A 27227-nucleotide genomic window follows, 5' to 3' on the forward strand; every position below is an offset into this window, starting at 1 on the left:
GTATGACATATTTTACAAAAATGGATAGAGCAGCAGCACCATCCAATGTTTCAAAGTAGAATTGCCAAATTTAAACATGGTTTCACTATACTGTACATTATCATACAGGTGTTCATCAACTGCATATGAAAACCAGACATTGCTTGAACCACGTTTATGTTGGAGACTTCCCTTTTCATTTAATCCACCTAGTTTTTGAATGAAATAAAACAGACATGAATGTATTTTCGTCGTAAGAAACCTTCCTGTTTTCTGTTCTGTTCTTGTTTGAATTTGCTGTTAATGCAAACTAAAGAATTATTTCATGTTTTATTAATGCCTAAGGTATACGCGGATTATACAATTAGTCATTCTAAGAAAAACTATTTTGATGATCAATTCATATTGTCAATGTCTTTATTAGTAACAAATAGAGATGAATAGAACAATAAAATAAATTTAAGTGTGCCTGTTAACAAACACAGGCATGTTAAATAGATAGATAGATAGATAGATAGATAGATAGATGCATACTTTATTCATCCCCAGTGGGAAATTAGGTTGTAGCAGGAGCAAGCAAGCTTACAGAATAAACATAAAATATTAATATTAAGTATGTTCTGAATACTTTTACATAAAACGCTGCCCGTATTCACAGATAAATAACATAGACACCAAATCCTCCTGTTATAGGCAATGAGCATGCTCCTCTGATACAAAAAGAACGCTTTCTCTGGAACATGTGGTAAAACAATGCATACAGTGATAGTGCACGGTTATGGTGACACTAGATGCTGTGGCAGTGGATGTCCATGCATGTTACTGCTATCCTAACCACATTTCTTAGTTATTCCATGATTTAAATGACAAGAGTAAAATGATATATTATACATTGACAATCCCACAATAGAAAATTAACTGTGATGTTATCCTTGCTTTATCACAGGTGGTGTATAAGAACAATGACATCCGTCTTGAGTTGTCCCGCCTAGCTCGCATTGTGGACCCTAAGATGAAAATCCAGGGTGAGGTGTCCTACAAGTGTGAGAATGTGGCCACTTTGGACCCCATTTCTTTCGAGACTCCTGAGGCCTACATCAGCCTCCCAAAGTGGAACACCAAGCGGATGGGATCCATCTCTTTTGATTTCCGCACAACTGAGCCCAACGGCCTCATCCTCTTCACCCATGGCAAACCTCAGGAGCGCAAAGACGCTGCCCGCAGCCAGAAGAACACCAAGGTCAGCCCATAATCCCCAAGATCACTTGCTAATTTTAATTTGAAGGTCAAAGGCAACCAGACTAATTGAATCCTTTTGGATGACTGGCTAAATGTATTTAGGACAAAACATCAAATCCAATTGCATATGACTGAGAACTTTCACAGGCATCATACAAAGGTATAAGATTACACAGTTAAATATTTATTGATATGTGAAGACCACGTCAGGTTGGATGTGATGCTGATTCCCAGGTACATAAAACTGTTCTCTTCTTCCACCTCAGCTCCATTGATATAGACAGAGGTTTGTGTCTTCACCTCTTTTCTGTAAAATCACTGTATTAACTGGGCACTCACAATATTGTGCAGATTGCAGCACAGAAGTGCACACTCAGTTACACACACAACATAACACATAACATCTCCTTAGGCTTATGCCTGGCGGATATAATTATAGGTTGACCACTAAATGTTTGTCTCAATGAAACACTTAATGCTTCATCTTTGCTAATATGTGCAACTAACCTGTATTGTTTAGTTGTTACATATCCAGATAAGTACCACAACTTACATTTCTTTTGTTATGTAAAATTACTTTTATTGAATGCTAAACATCTTTTTGATGTGTTCTTTTCAACTTTTCCAGGTGGATTTCTTTGCAGTAGAGCTGCTAGATGGCAGCCTGTACCTTTTGTTGGACATGGGCTCAGGGACTATCAAGGTAAAGGCCACCCAGACAAAGGTCAATGATGGTGCCTGGTATCATGTGGACATCCAGAGAGACGGACGCTCAGGTCAGTTGTATTTGGGAATTAGTGAGGTTTACTACCTTTTTAATAAAATCTTAATAACCTATTTCCGGACTTCCTGATACTCACTGTGCCAAATACCAGAACGGAAATGGGAAAAATGACTTTTGTGTACTCTGCACCCTCATCATGGAATATGTTGCAGAATACTTTGAAACTCAAATAACTGATACCACTTACATGTTTTAAATATAAAATGAAAGAAATGGAGGCAGTTTCCAAAAAATGTCAATGTTTCTTAAATTAACTCAGTTATGTCACTGTCTCTTAACTTTTAGTTTCTTTTAACTTGTCTTGTTCTGTGTTTTTTGTTTGTAACTATGTTTTTCTTTTGTTGCTGCCTGTCTTGGCCAAGTCATCCTTGAAAAAGAGATTTTTAGTCTCAATGGGATTCACCTGGTTAAATAAAGGTTTAAATAAATATTTCTTTAAAAGCCCCTCTTTGAAGTACATTTTAAAAAGCACAAATATTAAAAAAAGTATTTCAGTACAATAATTGTCTTAATTAAGTAAAAAATAAAAAAGCACTCCACTTTTAATTAATTATCTAGTTCCTTACATAATTGTATTGATTATTGTTTGAACTTATGACTCATTCAATTCAGTTTATTTTGTATAGCCCAAAATCACAAATGACAAATTAGCCTCAGAGGGCTTTACAATCTGTAGACATACGACATCCCTGTCCCAGGACCTCACATCGGATCAGGAAAAACTCCCAGAAAAAAGAGGAGGATCCCTCTCCCCGCATGGACAGAAGCAATAGGAGCAATGAAGAGACGTAAAGGAGAGTAGAGAGGAGCTCAGTGAATTTTAAATGTGATTCTTGATTTTACAGGGAGCCAGTGCAAAGCAGCTAATACAGGAGTAATGTGATCTCTTTTCTTAGTTTTTGTGAGTACACGAGCTGCAGCATTCTGGTTCAACTGGAGGGACTTAGAGCAGCCTGATAATAAGGAATTGCAGTAAGTTGTGAGTTTTACTCAGTTACCTCTTGCCATTCCGCTGGCCTGTGGGCGGGCTTTACAATTGTGCACTACAGATCGTACAATCTTTACAATCCAATAAAAACTGTCTTTTTCCGTCAAAAAAAGGTCCATACAATCCAATCCAGTAAAAGATGTTGTGCAAAACACATGATTACATCCAAAAATATCCACAAACTGGTGTTGCATCTTTTCAAATCAGCCGGCAGATATGACAAAATATTTCAGAAAATTAGCTGTAAAATCCGTTCTCTTCCGCGCACCATTAAAACCCGGATATCAAACTGTCCGTTGAACTCTAACCTTTCGAATAACACATTTAAGCAAATAGGAGCAAGATATCCTCTTCTAAACCCACATTAGCCAACCAGAGTCAGCGTAGAAGGAGAGGGCTGATCCTTTTCTTTCGTCTATTGTGCGCGCACACGGAGCCGGATTTGTCAAATTACGCTGGATTCGAATAGCCAATGAAAAGACGAAAACAAGGATGGGAGGGGCTTTGCTGCCAGTTGTTTGAAGAAATCCGTAATTTCACTGCGTAATGATAATCTGTGGATGTTGGTTCATTGTGCACACAATTTGGTTTCAATTTGGGGAAAAACACTATAATGTGTTTATGCTTCAGATACTTTGTGTCAGCAATAGTAAATGTGTATAGGATACCTTTCATTAGGGCCTAAATTGGAGTCTCCAAATGGCCTTTATTGGAAAACACCTAAACATACCCTTAGTAAAACATGTGTAAAATCTTCATTTTCTGTGAAATTATAATCTACTTTTTATTTGGACTAGGTAAATTATTTATGCTATACTTCCCATTGTGTTTTCCAGACCATAAGTCCCAGCTATAATCATCTGCAGGCTTATATTTCACAAAAATACTCAGGCGTGAATAGAAAACCTTCTACCTATGTGTGTGCCAACTTAAATTACTCAATGTCAGCAGCGCTTAAAGTGATTCTGACTGTTGGGGGGAAAAACTTCAGTGTTACCTTTCAAAAGAGATCAAAACCATGTATTTACTCCAAATTGTTCTCCTACAGCTTTCAATTTACTTTGGGTATGCATGGATAGGCGTTTTTTCGTGAATTTTACAGGAACGCTAAGACGTCAGGGAGTAGCAGGTCATCCATGATTTTATGTCTTTAAGACATGCTTGAATTTTAGCGAGCTAGTTTGTCTCTTCTGGCTTGATCGATAGATATTATTGAGTATCATCTGCATAACAATGTAAGTTTTCCTGATAATATTGCTAATAAAATTGGTCCAATACATATGATGAAATATGCTCTATTTCAGTGCATGTAAATATACGTTTGCGTATCTCAAGTGTCGACCAACACACAAACTGTGGAAAGAAGACAACATAGTCAGTTTTTGCCATTGTCTTGGGTTTTTTGTTTAGTTTCCTGTTCTTTTTTTTGTACGTTAACTTTCACCTTTAGTAATGTCTGGTTTGACTTTCTTGCCTTTGTGTGTTTTTCCTGCTTCTGTGCCCAGAATTGAAGCAATGAACACTATTTCATACTGTATTCAGTATGATTTCTTCCTGGTAACACCATTCTCTCTTGTGCCACTGTTGCTATCCATTCAGCTCTGTACCTGACCCCTGTTCCTCCATCCCTACCTCAGGGACCATCTCCGTAAACAGCAGAAGGACCCCATTCACAGCAAGTGGTGAGAGTGAGATTCTGGATTTGGAGGGTGACATGTATTTGGGGGGGCTTCCCAGTGATCGCACCAACCTCATCCTACCCACCGAGCTCTGGACGGCGATGCTCAATTATGGCTATGTGGGCTGTATCCGTGACCTTTTCATTGACGGTCGAAGCAAAGACATCCGACAGATTGCTGAGGCACAAAATGGCGCTGGCATAAAACCCTCATGTAACAAGCAACCTGGCAAGCAGTGTGAGAGCTATCCATGCAAGAACCGAGGAGTCTGCAAAGAAGGCTGGAATAGATTCATCTGTGACTGCACTGGCACTGGCTACTGGTCACGCACCTGTGAGAGAGGTACGTTTTTTTTCTCTTCCATAAACCATAGACCATTCTGATACTATCACAAAGGCAGCAAGGAGGAAGTGGTCATTGCAGCAATATTAAAGGAAGTCCAGATTGCAGGCGTTGTACAGACTGACTGTGATAGTATGAGACAGATCCCAACCGTGTCCAATTTAAAGGAATACTTAAACTAAAATCATCATTTATATATCACTTACTCACCCTGTGTTACCTGGAATTCATGAAGAAAACGTTTTTTATTGCATGCTTCCACAATGAATGAAGAATACAAAAACAGAAAAGTCTTGATGAATTGAAGCAAAAAGTCTCACGCTTGTGCAGGCACGCTTCTCGTCAGTGAGACTACTGTTTGTGTGGAAGTATTTTACAAGATACATACAAGATAAATAAGACTTGGATTATACTGCACAAGTTGTGTGAGAGTTTGTCAAAGGATGGTTTGATATAGTTTTGATATAGTTATGAACACATTCCCGATCTACCTTTTTGACCTTTTGCCAAGACCCTCCCCATTCTGGCATGGTAATTTGGAGTTTCATTTTCTATACATCCTGCTTAAAGCTTGTGGCCATTATAGGGATGGGCTTAGCGAAGGGTCAACTCATCAAGACTTTTCTCCTTTTTGGATTCAATAAGAAGGCTGTCAAAAAAACTAAGATCTTTCAGGAATTCAAGAGAACATGGGGTAAGCAATTACCACAAATCAATTTGAGGATGAAGTATTCCTTTATGGAATAATGTCCTTTGAAGGACACCGCTTACTAGACAGAACCGGTATGGGGTCAGCTCAGTCTCAATAATTACAAATGCACACAGAGAGACTTACAAATGCAAACACAAAGATTTACAAATACGCACAGAACAATTTACAAATATGTTTGATTTACAAATGCACACAGAAGGATTTACAAATAAATTAGACTCACAAATGCACGCAGAACCATCCACAAATACCTTTCCAATGCACACATAAATAAATTACGATTTATATAAATGTAAAAGAAAAACCACAAATACATTTCTGCGTTTCTATGTGGATTCTTCTATTTGTTTGTGGATTTGTATGTATTTATTTGTCAATCGCACTGCATTTGTTTGTGGATTGCTTCACATGTGTGTGTGTGGATTTATGAGACTCCCCTGCCGTGGCTAGATTTGCAAATGTGTTTTTTTAAACAGACCTATATGTAGCTAATCAGATGTCACCCTCATTTTCAACCAATCCACAAAAAAAATAGAAGAATCCACATAGAAATGCAGAAATGTATTTGTAGTTCCTACTTTTTGGGACAGGGATGTCGTATGTGTACGGATTGTAAAGCAATCTAAAAATGGAAGCTGGTTCCATAAAAAAGGAGCTTGATAACTGAAGGCTCTGGCTCCCATCCTAATTTGTATGACTCCTGGAACCACGAATAGCCCCAATATGGTACTACAAGCCCCCTAAAATATGATGGTGCATCACCAATCAAGGCTTTGTAGGTGAGGAGAATAATTTTAAATGTGATTCTTGATTTAACAGGGAGCCAGCGAGTAATGTGGTCTCTTTCCTTAATTTGTGTCAGTACACGAGCTGCAGCATTCTGGATTAACTGGAGGGACTTAAGAGACTTACTAGAGCAGCCTGATAATAAGGAATTGCAGCAATCTAGTCTAGAAGTAACAAACGGATGAACCAGTTTTTCTGCATCGCTTTGAGACAGGATGTGCCTGATTTTTTTTTGTTAAAGGACAAGTCCCAATCAATGTGATTGTCTGATACAGTATGGAGGACAGTGGCAATGGCATCGTCTGTTGGTTGTTGGGTCTGATGTTGTGCATCCAGGGTGGGTGGGAGAGCAGCATTGCTGTGCCTAAGGATCAGTCTTTCCAGGCATTTCATGATTGTTGGTATGTGGTATGTGGAGACAATGCACTTTTCCTGGGATGGATTGAAGATATTTGTGAACATGTCAGCCAACTTAGCCGCTCAGAGCTCAGCTCAGAGAACCTGTATCTTTCCCACACTCCATATTCCATCGTACACAGCTCTCCTATCTAATATTCATATACAAGAAGGGGAAACAAAACAGACAGAACAAACGGAGCCCCCATCACCCCAGCAGTTAAGTCCAGCAGGTCTGGATCAACTGACTGACATTGGCAGCCCTAAAGCCACTCAAATGTGTTTAACAGATGTGTAAAGGGCAGGGAAGAAATCCACTCAGATGGTCTCTTTTGTGGTGTTTATTTGCTGCAGAAGACAATGAAACATCAGATTGTCCTCTTTTCTCTGAGCAACATCAAACCGTTATCCTCGAAGACAGGACTTCATTAAATGTAAATATAAATTATCAAAAACATGACTCATGACATACAAAGGGAAAACAGCGACCCCTAGTGGACAAAATAAATAACTGCATGAGTTAGAGTGACTCAGCAGACTCAGCGAAAATTATAACATTAAACAAAGGAAAAACACATACCTGCAGAAGACAATGAAACATCAGATTGTCCTCGTTTCCTAAACAAGCAAAACAGAAATTATACGAGGAAAACATACAACACGGCGGCCGGAAGTAGCAAACGCAAAGGGCGTCAAAGAGGCAAAATGGAACAGCCTCAAAACATACACTTCAAACATCTGAATGACAGACAACAGGTGATCGTATCATCGACCATTACCGTATGCAACATAAACGGTAATTTTCCTAAAGAATGTAACGATACAATGCAACATCACTTTCCCCCACAACTTACTCTGAGCAACATCAAACCGTTATGAGGGAAAGACAGGGCTACGGAAACTCATGAGGCACAAAAGGGGCAAAACTCAGTTTCCACAGGAAACAGATTTTAGAAATAACGCTAAATAAAAAGAACTCATTAAAATAAAATTCACACACACTCAACAGGATTGTTGAATAATAAACAAAAATATAATATAATACATTGAAAATAAGAAATAACAAAGTGTATTTCGAACTCCGTTACATGTGCACAGTGTCAGGTCCCAGCGTATGATATGCTAACATCTCTCTATGCTCCTGACTATCACACAGAGGCTTCCATCCTATCCTATGATGGCAGCATGTATATGAAGGTGGTAATGCCGATCATCATGCACACTGAGGCTGAGGACGTCTCCCTACGTTTTCGCTCCCAGCGGGCCTATGGCCTCCTCATGGCCACCACTTCCCGAGAATCAGCCGACACGCTCAGGCTGGAGTTGGATGGAGGTCGCGTCAAACTCACGGTCAACCTAGGTATCGTATGCCCACCCCCACCCATCTGTCTCCACACCTCCACCTTCACCCTGAGACAGTTCACCGTTGAGCGGTGACCTCTCCTCTCCTTTCACTTCTATCTCTCTATGCACTGTTTTTTTCATCAGTTACTCATCACTATGGTCCCTTAAAGGTTTTTCCCAGCTTTAGAACATAGATAAGAGATTTTTTTATCTTTTTTGCATGGATGTTTTCATGCAGTTTTTAAGCACACAGATAACCATTTACTAAAAAACACTCTTTATAGGATAAAATCTGATATTCATATAAAAGAAGGGGAACATCCTAACATTTTTAATTTCAATGGTAAACATGTTTGTCCCATCTCTGAAACAGACAAACCATAGTCATGTCTGTATTCTTGTTTACAGAACTTTTGAGACAGACACAGCACAATAATTGTAATGTAGAGATAATGTGCTTGAAAGACAGGATTCTAGTAAATATTTAAAAAGAACAAAGTGTGCTGAGACTTTCTAAGAGGTGACTTCCACCAAGTATGCCCACTGATTAGAAAAATTGTATCTTGTCTTTCTCACTAACCTCATGTTCTGTCTGACATAAAGTCATTTCTCTATCACCTTTTCTCTTCTTCTGGGTGGTTGTTTTCTTTGCTAATGATTGTGTCTTTTCTGGAAGTCAATGCTTTTTCAGTGTTTTGTTTTTATGTTTACCTGTCAACTCCATTTCCCATCATGCTTTGTCAAAAGATGGTATTCACCCCTTCAAAGGCCTTAAGCCTGCGGCCCGTCAGGCGAACAGCCCGAGAACAGAGCCCAGCTAAACCTACAGCTGGCTGCGACCCCAAATATTTCCAATCATACTTTGTAAAGAAGTATGAGAATTATAAGTCACACAATCCATTTGGACAAAAATGTAAAATGTTGCATATATCATGTCTTGTAAAAACAATCGTAAGAGTAATGGCAATATTTATAAACGTTAGTTGGTTTGCCAAGCAACATTTACATAACTCATTTACTGATTATATGAATTCATGTAAGTCATACCCCAGATTTTAGTCAACATGTTTATGTTGTGCAGCTCTAATTGGTCAGAGCTCATATGATTGCTTAGCCTATGTTAATCTGCGTGACTTACTACAGAACGTTTGTAAAACTATTTTGACGATCTAGCCTTTGATGTATGATGTGTCTTAGTGACACATGTAGAGAGAGTATAGCACTCCGGATCTAATGGTTGGGGTTCCTGTGCCTCTGCATGGTGCTGGTGCTGATTGGATCGTGGCTGTTTGCTCCCACTTTTCTGTTGCGGTTGACGACACATGAAACCACCAGCCACATAGTGACCAACCCTCACTGTCTAATTGCTTACAGCAGTTATTCTGGCCTCATTGGGACTGTTCAGATTCTTTGGATTTTCACTGTCACACCATTGTTTTCCAAAATCAACCTTTTTGCCGTTTTAATAACATTTAATGAACAAACTATCAGTCTGTATTTCTTGACTTCTCAAAGATCCGTGACTCTAAAATAGATGGCTGCTACCACCTTGTTGTTGTGGATTTGGAGCCAGAAGCTTTGACTTTTCTATTTCTTAATATTCAACCTAAAGAGGAACAGTCAGTGTTGGGTTGGAAAACTCATGTAGCTGGTACTACAAGTGGCCATTTTACTGTAAATACTGTGCCTAAACAATTAATAAATTTCACTGGTACTATGGGTAACAAAAGAGCACTAGCTCTAGTAAAGCAGCTTTTTACAACCAGCCCATTTCTATGACAAATCCATGCATTATCTTATTTACTATTAAAACATTTTTTGGGAAATCTTTAAAGTATATCATTTATTTCATGGTAATTTAGCATAAAGCTGACTAAATACTAAATTAATAAAATGGCTGCCTTCCTGCATGTGTACGTCCCCGGAAGGGTGGACTTTTTGTTTTTGGATGTCTGCAGCAGTAACCTTGAAGGATGCAATTTCATCTGTCATTTATTCTTCCCCATCTAGACTGTATCAGGATAAACTGTAACTCCAGTAAGTTAACACTCAAGTTTCATTTTGCTTTTATTCTTGATGGTATGTAGATGTTGTTTTTAAAAGGAAATGTGTTTTTAAAAAGTCCTGCACTGCCCTTCACTTTCTTTTAACCCTATTATATAGAGGATGAGTTCACTCAGTTGGTTAGACTATCTATAATTCAACAGAATACAAAAGAGATATCCTCAGTGAAATTAAATGAGCGGTGACTAATTTAAAGTATTAAACAAATCACTTTACTCTATATTTTTATGGTCCTATTCTCTAATTTGTAATAACAAATGAAACAATGTTCACATCATTATGCCCTGTATTCAGTATATATACACTACCGTTCAGAAGTTTGGGGTCACCCAGACAATTTCGTGTTTTCCATGAAAACTCACACTTTTATTTATCAAATGAGTTGCAAAATGAATAGAAAATATAGTCAAGACATTGACAAGGTTAGCAATAATGATTTATATTTGAAATATTAATGTTGTTCTTCAAACTTTGTTTTTATCAAAGAATGCTCCATTTGCAGCAGTTTTATAGCTTCTCTCACTAGCAAAACTGTTTTCAGCTGTGCTAACATAATTGCACAAGGGTTTTCAAGGGTCATCATCCATTAGTCTTCTAAGAACACAATGTACCATTAGAACACTGGAGTGATAGTTGCTGGAAATGGGCCTCTATACACCTCTGTAGATATTTCATTAAAAACCAGACGTTTCCACCTAGATTAGTCATTTACCACATTAACAATGTATAGAGTGTATTTCTGATTAATTTAATGTTATCTTCATTGAAAAAAGCAGTGCTTTTCTTTGAAAAATAAGGACATTTTCTAAGTGACCCCAAACTTTTTGAACGGTAGTGTATATATATATATATATATATATATATATATATATATATATATATATATATATATATATGTATTGTATTTCACTTTGCCACAACTTTTAAGCAAGTGTAGTTAATCCCTATTCACCACTTTTTATTGTCATTATATGATTAGAATCTGAGGCAGGTTTTTGCAAACAGAACTTTGATGTAGCTGAGTGCTACTTCGGACCTCTTAACAAACATCTTGACTATACTGAAACATGTAACTGATACACTTAATTTGGATGGTCTATTGATCATTTTAGGACTGTATATGTAGCTGTTCAACACTATCTGCCTATGTGCACCTCCACAGACCATATAACCTTAACACTGACCCTATCGATGTGTAACATAATTGCTTCCATCCAGTAATGTTAGTTATAAAGAACGAGTAATTTCTATGAATGACGGATACATTTCACTATAGCGCACCAATAAAAAATGTTGAGTAGTGCATGTAACAGTATTCATGCCACAAATGAGAAGCCTCATTCCATTAGACATCTACCACAATGACTACGTTTACATGCACACTCATATTCCACTTTTATTCTGACTGACAATATTGCAAATTTAACATGATTCATAAACATCATATTCAGTCTAGATATTCAGAATTAGGCCTTATTCTATCTTTTTCTCATTGAGACGTGTGATATTATTCAGGTTTTAGGAGTATTTATACAGCGAATTCACAATATGTGTCTCAATAGCGTTTTCTATCGCTCTGTGCGACGCACGGCCTCTCTTTGTTTACGATCAGCTCTGTATGTTTACAAAGCTGGAGTTGAAACACACCTACTTTTAAGCATGATGAGACTTGGATATCAACAGCTTTTGGGAAATGCGCAAGTATCGAAATGCTGACTTTTTCAAGAAGGTGGTTGAAGGAATGACAAAAAGGAGGCTTTTTTCACTTGGTCCAGCAAAGAAGCAAAATAGCACAATGGCTCCTGCTTTTTAATTTGTCTATATTATGACGTGAAAAACAATATGTTAGAGTATCGACCCATCAAACACAGCCGGAAATGGCGTCGACATGGGATTCACTGGCCTCAGTGATGAGGATGTGTCATGGGCTCTTTTTTGGTTAATCAGAATATAAACGGCTGCATGTAAACGAGAATATAAGTGGAATATATCTAGTCTTTTTCAGAAAAAAATTTAATATTTGGTGCATGTAAACTTAGTCAGTATAAGTGCAGTTATTTAGACAGTTGATACATTCAAAAGAAAAGGCAACATACAGAATTAACCTGGCTAAGGGGAATGTTTAAAAAAAAATGTACTTGGAGTCCAGTGCACAGTCTATGTGCATGTAATCAATAAAAATACATTTGATCCCAGCTGAAAAACTCAGTTGTAACCTAAACCTTACCAGCATGGCTGAAACAAAACAGATGCAACAACAATACCATGATGGTAACGTCCTCATAGTCCCAACAGAGAGAAATGGCAGATTACAATACTTAAACAGTAGCTAAATATTATTAACTGAATGTTGAATCTGAATTCCCAAATTACGCAGAATATGCAGGACAGAAAATATGATCTAATCCAATGTATTATGTCAAGTTGCATTCTACCCAGTCAAAGTTTAGAAATGTTGATTTTCTTTGCAATTACAAGTGTGTCTGCTGCAACATAAAGTTGTTTATAATTATACTACAGATTGCTTTTACTCATAATGAGGCCATTGAGATTTGTAACTTCTTATCAGTTATTTCTGTTACGCTATATACAGTATATATACACACATATATCATGGATTAGGATAATAAAAGATTAGAGATCTGTGCTTTTGTAAGAAATACAAATAAAAACAGTTTTTGGTTACCACCACCACACTTTTGGGTTGTTAAATTCTCTGTATTGAGGAACAACAATAATGAAAAAAATAAAACAAGAATTTAGTCAAAAATCATCTCTGCTTGAAGTTACAATTCGGTAGGACATCTCCTGTAGGTTTAAACTTGGGGGTAAAGTAAGATTAGTGTTAATTTAATTAGATTCAGTTTCTTTCTATAGCATCAGCTCATAACAGAAGTTATCTTGAAACATGTTAAACATGCTAAGTGGTTCCCCTAAAAGGAACCACTTAGAGAAACTCCCCTCTAAGGGGTAAAAAGCTTGTGCAGAACCGGGCCCTAGGTAGGCGGCCATCTGCCTACCCAGTAGCTTTGTGACATTGCATTTTCTAGCTGATCCTAGAGGCTTTTTAAAGAGTTTATGTAGCTGAAGAAGTAGAATAATGTTCCCAACCTATAAAGGAACACATCCTTCAGTTTATCACATACATTCAACATTAACACATCTGTATATATGTAGTTTTCACTGGAGATGAAAAACTGTCCTCTGAAAAGTGACTAAAGCTGTAAGACAAATCTAGTGGAGTAATAATTACAATATTTACCTCTACGATGTAGTGGAGTAGTGTTAAGTGGGGGATTGAAAACCACCTTTTTACCGCCACTTAACTTCTGTTTTGGGATCATGCAGCAACTTCCGGTTCTGCAGAGGGAATAAACTCCTCTGGTTGTATAGAAGTCTATGATAAAAATGACTCTACTTCTCTCTTGATTTATTCCCTCTAAATATTGTAAACATGAGTTTGTGGTCTCTAGTTTCAAGTCTTCTTCAATTCAGCGTGATGTTCATTTAGTAAATGGTGGTCCATATAGGGTCAAACAGACCATAAAGCAGAGTATGCTTTCGGGAAGGGGGGTCAACTGTGATTGACAGGTTGCTGCCACTACTAGAGCCAGATACGGTGTCTTTATGGCACTCATCTTTATTCCAATATGGTAACTTTTGTTCATTAGTTGCAACAAAAACATGGCGAAGGTCGTAACTCAAATTGCAATAGCGAAATCGACAAACTGGAGGCTTCAAACCGGCAGGTTATATTAGTAGTTTTGATTTAGAATTCATGGTCAGAAGAAGCAATGAAGAGAGGAATAAAGATGCCAAGGAAGGGATTAAGTGTAAAAAATATCTTTTTTGAAAGCCTATGATGAGTAAAAGCAATTTGTCCTTTCTTTCTTTTCGGCATTATAGTGGTGAGGTGTATTCTATCAGAATTATAGATTTCAAGTATTTTGTGTGTTTTTTCTCTGTATTTCACTGATTAAACTAAACCTTTGTTTCCCCAAGGCATAATTAACTATATTTAAAGCCATTTTCAAGCTAAGCTAAGCTGCTTGTAGAAATCTGCTAATAAGTCAAGGCTGACAGTTGGGAAAACAACGGTTTGGTTTGAGCCTCAGGATGTCTTTAACTTTGTGATTGACCATTGTTCTCAGGCAAGGGACCGGAGACCCTGTATGCCGGGCAAAAGCTCAATGATAATGAATGGCATACTGTGCGAGTGGTACGTCGCGGCAAAACCTACAAGCTAACTGTTGACGATGATGTAGCAGAAGGTACTTACCTGCATCAACTCGGTTCATGCTTGAAGGAATGCTCTTAGTGTTGCCTTGTCAGTGGTATTACACCATGCTGTGGTGTGTTGCCATAGAGACAAATAATCAGTATGTAATTGTTCTTCAAAGAAATAATGTAGCTATGTAAGCTGTTATGGCACTTTGCATCCATCTAATAATGTTAATGTAATTTTCTCCTTAAATCAGCCCTTTTGTGTTAGTGTCAGACAGTGTTCTCTTTTCTTTTCCTTTTTGTCTTTCTTTTCAACCCATCCCCTCCACCCTCCCCATCTTCAGGCCAAATGGTGGGCGACCACACTCGCCTGGAGTTCCACAACATCGAAACAGGCATCATGACAGAGCGTCGATTTGTTTCCAGCATCCCATCCAGCTTCATTGGTCATCTGCAGAGCCTTAGGTACTTTGATAACCAACTGTTATTAGTATATATTTAACGTTTTACTAATTAATAAATTTTTATGGTTTTACTGTTTGCGTTAATCTCAGTATGCTCCCTATCTACATAAGGCACATTTAAAGCGCAGTAACTAAAGAGCCAGATATTTTTCTCAGGAGTTGGTGGGGTCCAAATTAAAGTGTTTAGTTAATGTGAGACTTATGTTTGCTTGGGGGTTAACATAAGACACAAGACAAAATATGATGATTTTTTAAAATTCAAATATTTAAATATGATTAATTACTTTGTAATATATAAGATTCGTCAGGAAGTATGTTTGCCAGCTTGTTCGCCACTTCTTCTGTCCCCAAATGGCTAAAACGGTCAATTGCTTTATTTTCTCAAGAAAGTTAAGGGTCTCTCATACCCTAAACTTTGTTTTCTTTGCTTTCAGTTATCCTTGAGTAAAATCTGTTTACCAGGCTTTGAAGGACTTATTTTTAAGTCAATCATGTCAAATGCCTCTTCCTGTCCTTTCCTCAGATTTAACGGCATGCTCTACATTGACCTGTGCAAGAATGGTGACATTGATTATTGCGAGCTCAATGCACGCTTTGGGATTCGTTCCATCATCGCCGACCCTGTCACCTTCAAATCGAAGAGCAGCTATCTGAGCCTGGCCACCCTACAGGCCTACACATCCATGCACCTCTTCTTCCAGTTCAAAACAACCTCCCCAGACGGCTTCATAATCTTCAACTCTGGAGATGGCAATGATTTTATCGCTGTAGAACTGGTAAAAGGGTAAGTTTTATTTTGAAAGGAGTCTTGTTAACGTTTTACACATTCGTAATAACAATGTATGACATGACAATATAAAGAAATCGCTCATAGTGATGACCCTACATAGAATTATCATATGAATCTGCAGGTCCTCGTTCTTTAGGGAGCCTTATTAGGGTCAGAGCGACTGACGAAGTCAGTTCGAGAGGACCCTATTGAATTCGCTCAGATTCTAGAACATTGGGCGCATATTAGGGGTACTTAGCAACCTGGAAAAGTCACCAAATTTGGCAAGCTTGTCAGGCTTGGTGAAAATAGACGTATGATAAAGGATCACATTTTCTTATTGTTTAGTTGCTCTCTAGCACCCACTCAAAGTTTGACCGGGGACGCCCCTCACCCAGAATGTCCGATTGACTTGAAATTGTTCACACATGTCCATCTCCACCTGCTCTACAAAAAAGCCTACTTAGATTTTCCGACATTTTGAATTTTGTGAAAAACACATAATTGCTGGGTCCAAATCATACAAAAATGTACATCAATCAGATCATTAGAGCAAGCTGACCTAGAATATGTCAACCATGTTTTGATATCTCATTGTCGTAAGGATCTATGGCCCAATGAACCTCTTAGGGGGGTGTCTTGTTTGTTGTTTTTCAATGCTCATAGCTTCAACAATATTGGGACTAATCACTCGAAATTTGCAGCATATGTGCATATTGCATCCCTTAACATGGTAAAATGCGTTTTTCGCTCGTTTTTGTCACTTTTCACCGTTATACATTTACGGTTATCTCCCACAAAAATGATCCGATCGACTTCAATCTTCTTTCCAGGATGATCTGAAACAGACTTTTCACCGCTTCTCACTTGTCGTTATGTGGACTCAAAGAAATGCCCACTTTGTGTGTTTTGTTATTTTAAAGACTGTTACTTTAACTAAACCAATCTTTTCCAAATATAATCATGCATGATGCCAGTCAAGGCCTGTACACATTTCCAAGAAGAAACATTTGAAATTGTCATAGGAACACCTAAAAAAAAAACCAGTATATATAACTATAGACAAGTTATATATATATATATATATATATATATAACTATAGACAAGTTATATATATATATATATATATATATATATATATATATATATATATATATATATATATATATATGTAACAGATTTATATAGGGCAGGAAGAAGTTTACTCGGATCATGATTTCTTTTCCAGCATTTATTTGCTCCTGCAGAAGACAATAAAACACACACATTATCTTACAAATGGTAAGAAAAAAATAAAATGACAAGTTTTAGACAATAATGTCTGTGAACGGCTCAAGTCTTTTCATCAGATTGGTGGTGTAGTGCTCTATGTAATTGCCTTGTGAGCGGTGGACCTGTGTTCAAATCCAGGCCAGGGTTAATTTTTGCATCACTTTTTTTTTTACCTTTAATTTACATGATTCAATTCAATTCAGTTTATTTTGTATAGCCCAATATCACATTGATTGGTGGACCAATCAAGGCTTTGTAGGTGAGGAGAACACTTTTAAATGTGATTCTTGATTTTACAGGGAGCCAGTGCAAAGCAGCTAATACAGGAGCAATGTGATCTCTTTTCTTAGTAGTTGTGAGTACACAAGCTGCAGCATTCTGGATTAACTGGAGGGACTTAATAATAATAATAATACATTTATTTATATAGCACCTTTAAAAACAGAGTTTACAAAGTGCTCTACATATAAGCAAGGTAAAAACATATCAATACAAGTAAACATTTCAGAAAATACATGAGGCAATGAACACAATAGAGGAATAGAAAATTACAAATACAAAGCAGAACAGACAAACTAAAATAGGGGAAACTGCATAAAAGGACGACATCACTTAAAAGCATTTCTATAAAATGGGTTTTAAGAAGTGATTTAAAAGAAGCTACTGATTCTGCTAGTCTTATCCCCTCAAGTCGTTAGGGTTAGGTCGTTCCAAAGTCGAGGGGCTCTGATGGCAAAAGCACGGTCACCCTTTGATTAACAATATTACAATAACAATAAAGTTAAGGGCCCCACCGGAGGATCTAAGGCTGCGAGCTGGCTCATATGGGGCTAACATTTCAATGATGTATCTTGGGGCCAGACCCAGGCGTGCTTTAAAAGTGATCAGCAAAATCTTAAAATCAATTCTAAAACGAACAGGGAGCCAGTGGAGAGAGGCCAGGGCTGGAGTCATGTGATGCCGTCTGTTAGAACCAGTCAGAAGCCGAGCTGCTGCATTCTGGACTAGTTGGAGGCGGGAGATGGATTTTTGATTTATGCCGGAAAGGAGCTAGTTGCAGTAGTCGAGTCGAGAGAAAATGAGTGCATCGGAGCGTGACAATATGGGTTTGATTTTTGAGATTATTCTTAATTGAAAGAAGCAGGACTGGACAATTTTTTTGATCTGTGATTCAAAATTTAATTGAGTGTCAAACATTACACCCAAATTTCTGGCAACAGGTTTTAAATAAGCAGCCAGGGGACCAAGTTGACTCTTGATAAAACTGGTGTTATTGTTTGGGGAACTGAATAATATGACTTCTGATTTGGATTGAGCTGAAGAAAATTTTGAGCCATCCAGCAGTTAACGTCAGAGAGACAATCTAAGACAGCAGCCAAGCTCTCTGGGTCACCAGGTCTCAGCGGAAGGTATATCTGTGTGTCGTCTGCATAGCAATGAAAAGATACATTGTGTCGCTGGAGGATTTGGCCGAGTGGAAGCATGTAGATAGAAAATAAAAGTGGACCTAAAATTGAACCTTGTGGTACACCACAGGTAGTGTGAGTCGTGGAAGACGAGTGATTACCTATGGTGACCGACTACGATCTTTCTAAAATGTAAGAATAAAACCAGCCAAGTGCAGTGTCCTTGATGCCAACCCAGGTTTTGAGGCGATCGATTAAAATGGTGTGATCTACAGTATCAAAAGCTGTACTAAGGTCTAAAAGAATTAAAACGGCACTCTCCCCCCTGTCTGCTGCTAAAAGGAGGTCATTAGTTACCTTGAGGAGGGCAGTTTCTGTGCTATGAAGTGCTCTAAAACCTGACTGAAATTTCTCAAATATATTATTATGATGCATAAAAGCTAGGAGTTGTGTTGAAACCACTTTTTCTAACACTTTTGATAAAAATGGAAGTTTTGAAATTGGCCTCAAATTGGAAACAACAGAAGGATCAAGCTTAGGTTTCTTTAAAAGAGGTTGTACGATTGCATGTTTAAAAATCGATGGGAAAGTACCACTTGCTAAGGAGCTATTTATAATTAAATAAAATACTGGGCACTACAGTGCCAATAACCTCTTTGAGAAATTTAGTAGGAATAAAATCAAGGCTGCATGTGGCTGATTTCATGTGTGATAAAAGTTGGGATAAAAAGGGCAATGATACAGGCTGAAAATGACTAAAATAGTTTTGAATGGTATGGAAAACTTGGGTTGGGGGGGTAATTTGTTGTCTTATTTCATTTACCTTATTATTGAAATAATGTAAAAACTTCTCACACATCTCTTGTGAGGCATCAATAAAATGACAGGGGGAGGGGTTTATGACCTTGTCTATGACCTTGAATAAGACTCTGGGGTTTGAATGATTGTTTAGAATTAAATTGGAGAAGAAAGAGGTTTTTGATTCTTTAACTGCCTTTTGATAGTTATTCATTGCCTCTTTCCAAATATTATAAAATATGTGGAGGGCAGTTTTTTTCCATTTTCTTTCCTTTCTCCTACAGTCTCTCTTAAGTTCTTTGGTGGATTCATTTAGCCAGGGCTGTGGTGTTCTGTTTAACTTGTTGACCTTGTAGGGGGCAACAGAGTCCAGGACAGTCTGACAGGTATGATTAAAAAGAGAGACCAGCTCCTCAGTATCAGAATGTGGATTAAAAGCAGTTAAAGAAGCAGCAGTAAAACGCTCTGAAAATTTGCTAGCAGACATTGAATTAAAAACCCGGCAACGAGCAGGTGTACTGTGAGTTGTGGGAAGTTGGGATAAAACCACACTGAATAAAATTGCTTTGTGATTAGACACACAGATATCCTTAATTTTAAAGTTTTCAGGGCTGAGACCATTATACAGGACGAGGTCGAGGATGTGACCCTTTGAATATGTCGGCTGTTATATTGAGTAAGGTTAAAAGTTGAGTAGGTTAAAAGATTCCAAAGTGTCCATAAAATCTTTGACAAGAGTCTGAGATGGGCAGCAGACATGTATGTTAAAATCCCCTAAAATAAGAATGTTGTCATATTGTGACATAAAATAGGCTAAAAGTTCGGCAAATTTGGATGAAAACACTGTTAGACTTTGGCGATCTGTAGATTATAACAATTATGACAGGGTCTTCAGAGTTAACCATGGCACCAAGATGTTCAAAAGATGTATAGTTACCATGTGAAATGGGAGAGCATTTGAAACCTTTTCTGTGAATAATAGCAAACCCCCCCTCCCCTGCCTGACAGCCGGGGTTGATGAAGGTGGGTAAAATCAGGGAGGGTTGCCTCTATAAGAGGTCTACAATCTCCCTCAGATAACCAAGTTTCTGTGATGACAAAAAAGTCCAGTTTATTATCAGTAATAAAATTGTGGCATAAAAAAGACTTATTATTTAGTGATCTGATATTTAAAAGACCAACATTTGCCAGAATCCTATTAATTGGAGGTAGTGAGGGATGTTGCAGGGGAACTCTAATCAAATTATTATGGTTAGCAGCAGCGGGATATGCCACTGAGCGTGCTGCAGTGGGTATGCGGTAGGGACTAATGGAGGTAATAAAAGGTGTACCAGTCCGGTTTTGGGGTGTGGAGTCAGCAGGAAGAGTAGAGGGTGGTGGGGGAGCTGTAACAGTTCCTACTTTCGTGCCACCATCTCGCTCTTGGGGACTTTTGTTGCGATGACGAGCTGCAGCAATGCGCTCGGCCGACCAGAGGGAGGGGATGGAAAGCGTGGAGCGATCAGGCCAGGAGTAAACAAACTTTCTGCGGGAGGCTCTGTGGATGTAACGGGGCCGACGAAGGAGTCCGAGTGCCTTGATGGCTGAGATGAACGGAGGAGAAGAGAAGTTGTTGAGCCCGAGGAGCTGCGAGGTGGAATACTGCAGAACCATGCCAGCCGGGGAGGATGCAATCAATGGTGAAGCCACAGAGCCAGCGCAGCTGGGGCAGAGGAGCGGAGCACGCCGGCAGTAGCTTCGCTGGAGATGGGGAAACCAGCCGGATGGCGTCGGATATCAGCAGCAGGCCAGCCAGTCGGCAGCCGGACATCGGTGGGCATGGGCATAGTAGAGAGGCGGCGTCCTCCCAGCTGACAGCAGTCCGCGGGCACAGGCGAGCGTCCAGGAGCGCTGTCAGGGCGACAGCGGACCGGTCCGAACGGGTGTGCCTCGCGGGGGACACCAGAGCAGGCTGTCCAGCTACAGAGCGCGGAGATGAGCCACAGGAGCCCCAGACAGGTGAGCCCTGCACCGGCGAAGAGAGACTGTCCAACTGCTGCTTCGGTGCCGGTCGAGCAAGCCAAATCCAGCAGACGGATCCAAAGTCCAACATTAACACAAAACAATCCTAATCCAGGATTGTCCAGGCGGCAGCGGTGGAGAGCATCCAGCAGGGAGTCGGCTGGCCCGTTGGCAGATCGCAGTGTTGGAGAGCAGGAGCCAACGACAATCACAAAACAATCCAAGATTTGCAGAATAATTAACTCAGAAGAATGGCTTCACTGTTAGATAAAATAAAAAATAATTCAAATGAATGTTAAATTGGAAAAGAAAAGTTGGAAAAAAACAAATAAAAACAGTCCTAGACGGAGCGGCGTTAGATTTCGCCAGCGTCCCCGTTGCCAGGACTTAAGAGACTTATTAGAGCAGCCAGATAATAAGGAGTTGCAGTAATCTAGTCTGGAAGTAACAAACACGTGAACCAGCTTTTCTGCATCTTTTTGGGACAAGATGTACCTGATTTTTGAAATGTTTTACATAGATTTAAAAATGCAGTCATTGAGATTTGCTTAGCGTGGGAGTTAAAGGACAAGTCCCTGTCAAAGATAACGCCGAGATTCTTTACAGTGGTGTTGGATGCCAGGGCAATGCCATCTACAGAAACCACATCACCAGATAATTGATCTCTGAGGTGTTCAGGGCCGAGTAAAATAACTTCATTTTTGTCTGAGTTTAACATCAGGAAGTTGCAGGTCATCCATGTTTTTATGTCTTGAAGACATTCTTGAATTTTAGCGAGCTGGTTGATCGATAGATATAATTGACTATCTTCTGCATAGCAATGACAATTTATGCAGTGTTTCCTGATAATGTTGCCCAAAGGAAGCATATATAAGGTAAATAGAATTGGTCCAAGCACAGAACCTTGTGGAACTCCGTGATTAACGTTGGTGGTCATTGAGGCTTCATCGTTTACAAATACAAATTGAGATCGATCTGAAAAATAGTATTTAAACCAACTTAGTGCGGTACCTGAAATGCCAATCGACTGATCCAATCTCTGTAATAGGATGTCATGATAATACCAGTACGGAGATGAGTCCTTTATCAGATGCAATTAGGAGGTCATTTGTAATTTACACAAGTGCTGTCTCTGTGCTGTGGTGTTTTCTAAATCCTGACTGAAACTCCTCAAATAAACTATTCTGATGTAGAAAGTCGCACAACTGATTTGCAACTACTTTCTCAAGGATCTTAGAGAGGAAGGGAAGGTTAGAGATTGGTCTGTAGTTAGCCAACACCTCTGGATTAAGAGTTGGCTTTTTCAGGAGAGGTTTTATTACAGCTACTTTAAAGGAATGTGGTACATGGCCTGTTAGCAAAGACACATTAATAATATCCAGCAGAGAGGTGCCGATTAAAGGTAACACGTCTTTAAGCAGCCTCATTGGGATGGGGTCTAAGATACAGGTAGACGGTTTAGAAGTAGAAACTGTTGAGGACAATTGGTCTAGGTTAATGGGAGAAAAGCTATCCAAATATACACCAGGGCATACAGCCGTTTCCAAGGCCACTCCTCTTGATGACAGATCGGCAGTGGTTGAGGGCAAGAGATCATCAATCTTGCCTCTGATAGTTAAAATCTTTTCATTAAAGAAATTCATGAAGTCATTACTACTGAGGTCTATTGGAATACACGGCTCCACAGAGCTGTGACTCTCTGTCAGCCTGGCTACAGTGCTAAAGATAACCCTGGGGTTGTTCTTATTTTTCTCTATTACTGATGAGTAATAGGCTGCTCTGGCATTACGGAGAGCCTTTTTATATGTTTTAAGGCTATCTCACCAAACTAAGCGTGATTCTTCCAGATTGGTGGAACGCCATATGCTTTCGTGAAGTTTGCTTTCGTGAAGTTTGCTTTAGGTCGCGGGTCTGAGGGTTATACCAGGGAGCAAACCTCCTTTGCCTCACCGTCTTCTTCTTCAGATGGCTATCAAGTCTAGTGTCATTCTCAGTGAGCCTGTAGCACTATCGACAAGATGATCAATCTGGGAAGAACTAAAGTTAGCACAGGAGTCCTCCGTCACATTGAGACGTGGTATTGAATCAAATGCAGAAGGAATCGCTTCTTTAAATTTAGCTACAGCACTGTCAGTTAGACATCTGGTGTAGAAACTTTTGACTAACGGTGTATACTCCGGGAGTATAAACTCAAAAGTTATGAGGTAATGGTCTGACAGAAGAGGGTTCTGTGGGAAGACCTCCAAATGCTCAATGTCAATGCCATATGCAAGAACAAGGTCGAGGGTGTGGCCAAAGCAGTGAGTGGGTTTCTGTACTCTCTGACAGAAGCCAATCGAGTCCAACAATGAGATAAATGCAGCACTAAGGCAATCATTATCAATATATATCCACATGAATATTAAAATCTGCTACAATAATAACCTTATCAGTTGTAAGGACTAAACTTGATAAAAACTCTGAATGTGGTATAGACACATGATGCATCTATATGTTCACATTCTCAAAGCGCCACCTACTGGCCAAAACAAATAAGCCTAAAATGCATCAGATTCACATGAAATGTACACAACATGGTCTACACTTCACGTAGATACACATGACGCATGTATATGTTCACATTCTTATTGCGCTAACTACTGGCTCAACTAGACTTGCTCTAATCTGCCCCAAACATGTTGTGCTTGTCACAAGTCACGGCCTGAGGATATCGACAAGCTTACTTTCACTTTTATTTGAAGTGCCACCTACTAGCTCAACTGGACTTGCTCAAATCTGCCCCAAACTTGTCATGCTTATTACAATTCACGGTCTGAGGATATCGACAATCTTATTTTCACTCACAGTCGAAGCGCCACCTATTGGCGTAAGAAAATCAGCATTACGCGACAAAAGGTAAAAAGTTCGACCGTTGGCCCTGCGTTCTCGGCCGAGCGGGCCGGCGACCCCGACTGGCGCGAATGAGCGAGGACCCGCTCATCGCTGCTAGCAGCTTTAATATTGTGATTCATGTTGGATCAGCTGGATCTGTGAATAAGCAACCATTTGCTAACATGACGACCATATCAAATTAAAAGGGGATTGTTTCTGCTGCCCCAAGTGGCTTATAGCTGTTATTGCAGATTTAAGTTTCTTTTAATATATGTGTGTGTGTGTGTGTATTATACACAAACACACACACACACACACACACACACACATCAGTGATCCAGTTAGTTAATTATTAACTGGATCACTAAACAAAAGGCTGCAGATTTTCAACAAAACTGTCTTACTGCTGTAAGATTCGTGTTCAAAGCTCCGGGTCCCGTGGCCACAGGAAATTCAGGATTCGAGTTAAAGTTTAACAATATTTAATGGCAAAGATAATACTCATGTAGCGTTCACGATTGTGGGGCCAGAAAGGAGGAACTCTCCACAGACGGAGTGCAGCTCCCAGGGAGCCACAGACCGGGGCTGTCTCGAGTCTCCAGACCAGTAGAACCATGTCCCCAGAACAAATGCTCGGCTATTAGTATGGTCATGCAAATGAATTCACACCTACAGGTTAGTTCCATTGGTCAGTTCAAAGGATGCCGCAGTTCTACTCGCTACGCCAATTAGTAAACAGGCGAGGTCAAAGCTCACTCTTCCGGTCAAGGACAGGAAGTTCCCCTTCACAATAAAACCCTATTATCCTGCCTTCCGAATAAAAGCAACACATTAGGTTTCAATCGGCATCCATTTTAACTATTGTCTAAACAATAAAACATTCATTCATTCTCATGCATCATACAGTTAATCATTACATTTGTCATTAAAACAGAATAATAAAACAGTGATCCTCTCTTATGTTTCACAATACATTCCTCCAGAATATTCCTCATAATATCCCAAATTAATTATCATATCTTCCTTTATGTATTAATTTAAAACATAAACTTCTCTTATCTACATGTGCAAATATATATAAAATCCACTACAACCTAACACTGCCTTCACAAGGCTGCAGAGAAAGATACAATAAAAACTGTTTTTATTAAAACTTTTTAACCAATTTATGTCACTTGATGACAATTGATGCACATTCCCACACAGTTTACGCTTGTCTTTGGAAGGAATAACAGTTAGACCTGGTTTAGAGTCTATTGACAAGGCAATGTCTGTAAGTCATTAAAACTGTGTTCAAAACTGGTCAGTTTTTATGGATTCAAGGATGATTTATTATTTATTATCAATAAGCAACTTACGGTTGCACAATGATATGCAGTTTTAGTCAATTACTACACAAGTAAAAACCTGACATAAAACAAACGGCAGCAACAAAACAATTCTTTGGGCAGATAATATGTCCTGCCTTTTATCATAACATTAGGATAAACATTCTCCATTAACTTTGACAAACTATGTTTAAGCACCAACATTATGATGTACCACCAGAGTCATGAGTTGTCCTGTGATTCACCCGTCATGTGCAGCTTGATCTGGGATGCAACAATGGAGCCAGGTCTCTTTAAAGATGTCTCGTGTTGCTGGTTAGCCTGAGTTTTCCCAGATTGAGTGATTGAATAATCTTCCATCTTGGCTCTCCTGCTGGGGGAGTCAAGAGATCTTTTGAATATTGTTTAATGGCTTTGCATTTTAGAGAATTAACATAGCTACCAAACCTCCTGACGAGTTGTACAAATAATCTTTTGTCTACAGTGATTTGATGATACACTACATCATTTTCAGGAAGTGTGTTATGCTGCATTCACATCAGGGAGATGGTAGATGGCTAACCAGATAAGATTTTAGCAAACAAGAGCAGTACATTAAAATCAGGTGAGGCCAGCAGGGAATACCGGCAACGATTGCCATCCAAAATTATACTTTTTGCCGTCAGAATTTACAACAATGTTATCCAGCTTGGGCTGCCCGGTGGTGTAGCCTCCTCCCACAGTCCAAAGACATGCAGCTTACGGTCATTGATTATTCTAAATGGCCCGTAGGTGTGAATGGTTGTCTGACTCTATGTGTCAGCCCTGCGATACTCTGGCCTGTCCAGGGTGAACCTAGCTGCCTTCACCCACAGCTGTGATCAGCTTTAGAATCCCCATTACCCTGAGATGGATAATGAATGGATGGATGTTATTCAGCGACCCCGCACAAGAAGAAAGTGTTTTAAGTTTGCAATGGAATGTTAAGAGAAATGTGCATTTTATAGGTACAAACATTATCAGTATATGTTAATGGTAAATGGACTTGTATTCATACCTCACTGTTCTTCTCTTCCAACCATTCAAAGCACTTTACACTACATGTCAACATTCACCTACTCACACACACCCGACCCCTAAATGTACTGATGGTACACTGTTAATCAGAATTGAATCTAGAGCCGGAAGTGAAATTCCCATTCATTCACTCCATTAATGTTTCAGAAATTCCTTCTGTAAAGACTTATACGCAGGAACTTATGGGGTCAGATCAGTCTCAATAATTGCAAATGCACACAGAGAGACTTACAAATGCAAACACAAAGATTTACAAATGCGCACAGAACAATTTACAAATGTTTGATTTACAAATGCACACAGAAGGATTTAAAAATAAATTAGACTCACAAATGCACGCAGAACGACGTGTCTGTGTTTATTTATTTGTCAATCGCACTGCATTTGTTTGTGGATTGATTCACATGTGTGTGTGGATTTATGAGACTCCCCTGCCGTGGATAGATCCGCAAATGCGTTTTTTTTAAACAGACCTATCTGTAGCCAATCAGATATCGCCCTCATTTTTAACCAATCACATGAGCGTCATTCGCTTTATTTGCGCCTTAGAGGGGGCGTGGCTTATCTCCGTGGCTTTACTCCGTGGAAACAGAAATATCCACTATTTCTACTTTATACTGGTTGTGCACATCCCATAAACATCGGAACATCTAACGCCCTCGTGTTTGGGTTCATAACATCACCCAGCTCGGTGACTTTCACCGACGACGTCTGAATGACTGCG

General features: G+C 39.1%; 1 protein-coding gene and 1 long non-coding RNA gene across 19 annotated transcripts in view; one reads left to right on the forward strand and one right to left on the reverse strand.

Moving 5' to 3' along the window:
• The window catches only part of nrxn3a (neurexin 3a), a 140520-nt gene that overhangs the window by 73982 nt on the left and 39311 nt on the right, over positions 1-27227 (forward strand). For 9 of the 18 annotated variants that reach the window (XM_034525292.1, XM_034525296.1, XM_034525303.1 and 6 more), the window contains 8 exons: positions 926-1219; positions 1847-1994; positions 4628-5011; positions 8062-8265; positions 10260-10286; positions 14465-14584; positions 14882-15002; positions 15525-15785. In XM_034525292.1, the coding sequence (XP_034381183.1) occupies positions 926-1219; positions 1847-1994; positions 4628-5011; positions 8062-8265; positions 10260-10286; positions 14465-14584; positions 14882-15002; positions 15525-15785 (1559 nt within the window). Of the gene's footprint in view, positions 1-925; positions 1220-1846; positions 1995-4627; positions 5012-8061; positions 8266-10259; positions 10287-14464; positions 14585-14866; positions 15003-15524; positions 15786-27227 lie in introns of all 18 variants that reach the window. The other 9 variants (XM_034525294.1, XM_034525304.1, XM_034525307.1 and 6 more) reach the window with 2 other exon arrangements.
• On the reverse strand, positions 6680-7796 carry LOC117725248. Its single transcript, XR_004608911.1, has 3 exons — positions 7760-7796; positions 7486-7523; positions 6680-6941 (listed from the first exon to the last, which is right to left on the reverse strand). It is a non-coding gene; the product is annotated as an uncharacterized LOC117725248 (long non-coding RNA).

The sequence above is a fragment of the Cyclopterus lumpus genome, chromosome 22 (assembly GCF_009769545.1).
Source record: "Cyclopterus lumpus isolate fCycLum1 chromosome 22, fCycLum1.pri, whole genome shotgun sequence".
Classification (NCBI taxonomy): Eukaryota; Metazoa; Chordata; class Actinopteri; order Perciformes; family Cyclopteridae; genus Cyclopterus; species Cyclopterus lumpus.